The 5619-nt window shown below is 35.3% G+C and overlaps 1 protein-coding gene across 1 annotated transcript in view; it reads left to right on the top strand.

Annotated features, from left to right (window-relative positions):
• Positions 1–5619, top strand: part of LOC106468063 (actin-interacting protein 1-like) — a gene marked incomplete at its 5' end in the record, with an annotated part of 36368 nt that overhangs the window by 13695 nt on the left and 17054 nt on the right. Inside the window, 2 exons of the mRNA XM_013928462.2 lie at positions 840–1026; positions 2061–2145. Coding sequence (XP_013783916.1) covers positions 840–1026; positions 2061–2145 — 272 coding nt within the window. The remainder of the gene's footprint in view (positions 1–839; positions 1027–2060; positions 2146–5619) is intronic.

A 5619-nucleotide genomic window follows, 5' to 3' on the forward strand; every position in this document is an offset into this window, starting at 1 on the left:
AATTAGATTATTTTGTTTATACTTTTTGTGCAAGGATTAAAAAACAAGGGAGAATCACAAACTAAGTTTTGTGAAGCTTTTGTGTATTTTAGAGAGATTTCATTTGTTTTGTAAATCTCCAATTGCAGCAGGATTTAAAATATGTGAACTCTCAAGAATCCCGATTTCTACGTATAATATGATTAATATTTTATTAACATGAAAGCAGCACATATATAAACAAAAACCACCGAAACTTCCTAGGCTCTGAAACACACCAAGCTGCTATCAGAAGTACTGAAATATATCTTTAAAGAACAAATAATAATAGAAAGCTGGTAACAAAGATTTGTATTCTTGTCAAACACTACCCCTGAATAAGTTAGAAATGATATGTGATGAAAGTTTTTTCAGTACATAACAAAACTGTTATAATTTACTTTGAAGATGGTGAACTGTGTAGCCACCAAAGATAACATAACTTGCCGATGTCAAGCATGAATTAAGTCTAAAAAGAAATATAAAATAATGCAATTTTATATACAACTCCAAACACCAAGATTTGACTGATTCCATTTGAGTAAATGTGAACTCTAGGTAAATACAGGAAGTTCTTGAAAAATTTCTTTTTAATGCACAGTTTTGTTTTTCCTATTTTTATATAGAAAAAAAAACACAATGAAGTATCCAATGGACTTGGTTGTGTCTCACAGAGAGTACTGTTGTTTCTATATATGAATTTGTAACTTATTGTCTGGTTTTATTCATAAATTAAAGGAAATTACACTTAATTGCTGTGTAGTTGAAGCATGTGGGGATTAGGATGTTGTGACAAACTTTGCATTATGGGTGTTCATGAGCTTTTTCTGGTTATTCTTTGACTCATGGTGCACCATTCTGGGACATTTCAAGTGGAGATCATGATCGAGTTGAAGGTCCAGGGCACACTAACCAGGTTCAAGATATGACAACAGGAACTGATGTTATCTATACTTGTGGAGTTGATGATACAGTTCGTGCTATTGATGCTATAACAAATCGATATAAGTAAGTATCATTCTGACAAGAGTATTTCTTATTGGAAGTGTGGCAAAAAATATTCACCTTACTGTGACTTAGTTGGTGTGACTTGTTACTGTGACTTAGTTGGTGTGACTTGTTACTGTGACTTAGTTGGTGTGAATTGTTACTGTGACTTAGTTGGTGTGACTTGTTACTGTGACTTAGTTGGTGTGAATTGTTACTGTGACTTAGTTGGTGTGAATTGTTACTGTGACTTAGTTGGTGTGAATTGTTACTGTGACTTAGTTGGTGTGAATTGTTACTGTGACTTAGTTGGTGTGAATTGTTACTGTGACTTAGTTGGTGTGAACTGTTACTGTGACTTAGTTGGTGTGAACTGTTACTGTGACTTGGTTGGTGTGAATTGTTACTGTGACTTGGTTGGTGTGAATTGTTACTGTGACTTGGTTGGTGTGAATTGTTACTGTGACTTGGTTGGTGTGAATAGTTACTGTGACTTAGTTGGTGTGAATTGTTACTGTGACTTAGTTAGTATGACTTGCATTGCCACTTTTTGTGTGTGCGTTAGCTCGAACTAGAAAAGTGCAGAAAATTATTCTTATTGGAGGGACAGATATATCTAAAGTTATTTTGGCAATAAAGCTAGAAAAAGCCACTTTTACTCTCCAGATAATAACAAAAAAAAAATTTTATTTCTACCAGAACTTCACCATTATGGCTACTGTAAGAAATTGATGTCTTAATGGTGTACTCACTATTTTGAAAAGTTTTTTATGTCCAAAGTACAGGACACGTAGACTGCCACTTCAGGTTTTTGTATGTAATCACTGATAAAACTAATTAATCTTGCCAGTCATACGCTGCAATTATAAAAATATGTATGTAATGTTGACCTTTATAGACTTGCATGTCTTACTTTTAAAATAATTCAGAAAATACCATTTGGAATTGACTTGTATGTTGATTTACTGAGAAGAAAAAATTATTCATCAATCTTAATTACAGACTATATGAACGATGAATAGTCTTTCCATTAGATTTAATATTTTACATTTTAGTTCGCTTGAAGTAAAGACTGACTCTCAACCTAAAGGAATTGCTGCTGCTAATGATGATGTCCTGATCATTGCAGAATATAATGATGTAAGTTGATTTTAACTAGATCATTGTAACGTAAAGCAGACAAACCTGAGTTAAATCATTCTTTGACTGAATGAGAATGAATAATTATGTTATAGGAGTGTTGATTTGATATCGGCCAATAAGTATGATTATATTTTCCTGAAAGCTACTGCATTATCTAGGTAAGGGAACAGAGATGTTTATAGAAGTTAAAGCTGGGATATGCTAACCTTTAGGTTAGTGATGGAATAAATTTTCTTCTTCTTCTGGACCAAGGCTAGGTAGGTACTGCAATTTCTGAACAAAGCAGCGTGTTGATTTTCTTCTGCTTAAACTGGGGACAAATATATTCTTTGGTAAGTCTGGGTAGATCCTCCTCTGCATTAAGGGTCAGGATTGGACACTTCTAGATCAAGGCAGGAGGTGAGCTCTCCTGTATATCAAGAATAGTGTTGAAATTTATTCTTCTTTGGAAGTGTTACAAGTATGCTTTTCTGAAGGTCAATTGTAATGGTTGCTTATCTGAATCATTGTTTAGATCATTGTTGAAATGGATTTCTGCTCTATGTTAGTGCTAGGAGTCTCACTCATAAGTTGACCATAACTGAAGTGAACCATTGTTTAGTTAATTGTTGGGATGGAGTTCTGCATTGGATTTGAACTCTTAACTAAGTCAACACTGGAAGTGGACTTTAAGACTGGTATGGATATTTTCTGCAAACCTATGATGAACTCCTTTATCGGCCTGGTCTGAGGTGAACTTTCGTATGAATCAAGTTTAGGGATTAGGGATGAACTTTTCTGTAATTGAAGGTATGAACTCCCCCAAGACAAGGTTGTGATAAATTCGCCAGATCTGGAGTGCGATGGTATCTTTAGGTTAAGTCTGAAAGTAGATTCTTTATCTAAACTCCTCTAGGTCAAGACTAGGACAAATTCTCTCAGAAAGGAGTTGGAGTCTGGGAGTGGACTGTTGGTGTAAACTGAAATGCTCTCTTCTTAAGGTGTGGGTTAGTATGGTCTATTTTTAAAACATCCTTAATTTAAGTCTCAGATGGCATGATGACTTTAATCTTAGTCGGGGTGAATTCTTCATTGGGTTTGGACTGGAATTGTTCCTCTTAATTTCTTAATTGGGATTGTGTCTTTAAGCTGACTTATCAAATCTAAACTGAGATTACCTTTTCTTGAGATGTGGGCTTGGATGGGGGGGTTTAGATCAAAGCTAGAGTTAGACCCTGTTCAGTGCAAGCCAGGGAATAGGTTATTTAAACAGAAGCTCAAGTTGACTTTATCCCAATAGTGAAATAGTCTTTTGTCTGGTCAAGATTGTGGAATGAGAACTCTCCTTCATCAGAGAGGCATGACTACAGGATCACCAGAATCTGTAAAGTATATATATATTTATTATCTTATGGACTCTTTGCTTTCTGCTAATAACCAGGGGGTGTCACCACATCCATGTACAAATGCTGAAACTTTGTAAGGTGGGCCCATAGTTGTAAAGTAGTATAATTACTGGATAACATTAATACAGACTGTTACGACTTAAATATAAGTGTTTTGATTTTTTTTGTGAATAGTTGTGTTATTTTATGAGAAATTCCAGAATTTTTTCTACTAATATTTTCCCAGAAATAATTTACAGCGCTCCACTTTGCATCTCAATCTTAAAAAAGCTTGACAAAAATCCATTAAAAAGCATTAAGTAGTAAACGTCTAGGGTGTACTGATAATTTTTTGAGAGATAAATGTGGTTCTGCTTCATCCCTAATGACTCGAACAAAGAAAAGAAAAGTTTATAGCAAGCAGAAGTTTAGGCATGAGTATACAGAAATTGTATCATCTTCAAAGGGCATGAATTATACAACATGTACAATATTTGTTTAAGATTTCTCCATTGCTGATTTAGGTTAAAATGATGTAAAAAACATCTCAACACTACTAAACACCAGTAAAATTGTTCGAGGGTGTCTGGAATTAATAAACTGGACTTTTAATAAAACCCACTACCAAGTCGGAAAAACTTCCTTCATTGTGTAACACAATTTTCCTTTGGCAGTTTCAGACTATGCTTCAAAAATGTTTACCATAAATATTTCTGGATTCAGAATTTGCTAAAAGAAACAAATACTCCCCAAAACCTTTGCAATAGTTGGATAAATGGCCAGCAATGCAACTGAGGGAATTTCGAGTAAAGTTAAAACTAGGGCTTTCAACTTGTCCGCTGATGGCAGTAACGACATTGACAGTAAACTGTACCCCTATTGTAATGACATATTTCGATGACAACAAGGAAAAGGTAATAAATTCATTACTTTTTAATCCAAATTTAATTGGAAAATTAACTGGTGAGAATATTGCAGGACTCCTTTAAGAAGAATTAACCTCAAAGTCCTTAAAGTAGGAATATTGTGTATCATTAGCTGTTGACAAGAGTTACAGGTTATCTTCTGAAACTTAACTCTGAAATGGTCATTAGAGAATGCTCATGTTACCTTCTTCAAAGCATGATGAAGGAAACCAGCTCTCTTTCTGTGAAGATGTAAGAAATTACTATGAAATTGCATTGGAATATATGAAGGCCAAGTTCCCACTTCAGGACACATCTTTGAAACATGCAGAAGTAACAGACATATCTGTCAGAAAAAGATGTTTTTTGGAAATCGTAGAGTACTTTGTTGGAAAATTCAAGCTATTCATTGCAAGGGATGCACCTTGGGCCAGTACAATGAGTTGTCTTGAGCAGTAATTTCTCACCTACCAAGGTGATCCATTGACTGGTGTAGATCTGAGTGAGCTAGCAGACAAGTGTTGGTATAGTATTGGAAAAATAAAAGATGAGCTGGGCAACTTTAAATATGATCCACTCTCTGATGTAATGAAATCCATCCTTGTAATACCACCCAGCGATGGAAGTTGTGAGAGGGTTTTCTAGCTTGCTTGCAAAAACAGGACAGACTTTCGAGGATCAGTGTCAAACTTCACCTTAGAATCAATGCTGATAAGGAAGATGGAGATGACACAAAAACCATCGAGGATCAGTGTCAAACTCCACCTTAGAATCAATGCTGATAAGGAAGATGGAGATGACACAAAAACCATCAATGATCAGTGTCAAACTCCACCTTAGAACCAATGCTGATAAGGAAGATGGAGATGATACCAAAAACCATCGAGGATCAGTGTCAAACTTCCACCTTAGAATCAATGCTGATAAGGAAGATGGAGATGATACAAAAACCATCGAGGATCAGTGTCAAACTCCACCTTAGAATCAATGCTGATAAGGAAGATGGAGATGACACAAAAACCATCGAGGATCAGTGTCAAACTCCACCTTAGAATCAATGCTGATAAGGAAGATGGAGATGACACAAAAACCATCGAGGATCAGTGTCAAACTTCACCTTAGAATCAATGCTGATAAGGAAGATGGAGATGACACAAAAACCATCGAGGATCAGTGTCAAACTTCACCTTAGAATCAATGCT

The sequence above is a fragment of the Limulus polyphemus genome, unplaced genomic scaffold (assembly GCF_000517525.1).
Source record: "Limulus polyphemus unplaced genomic scaffold, Limulus_polyphemus-2.1.2 Scaffold2854, whole genome shotgun sequence".
NCBI lineage: Eukaryota > Metazoa > Arthropoda > Merostomata > Xiphosura > Limulidae > Limulus > Limulus polyphemus.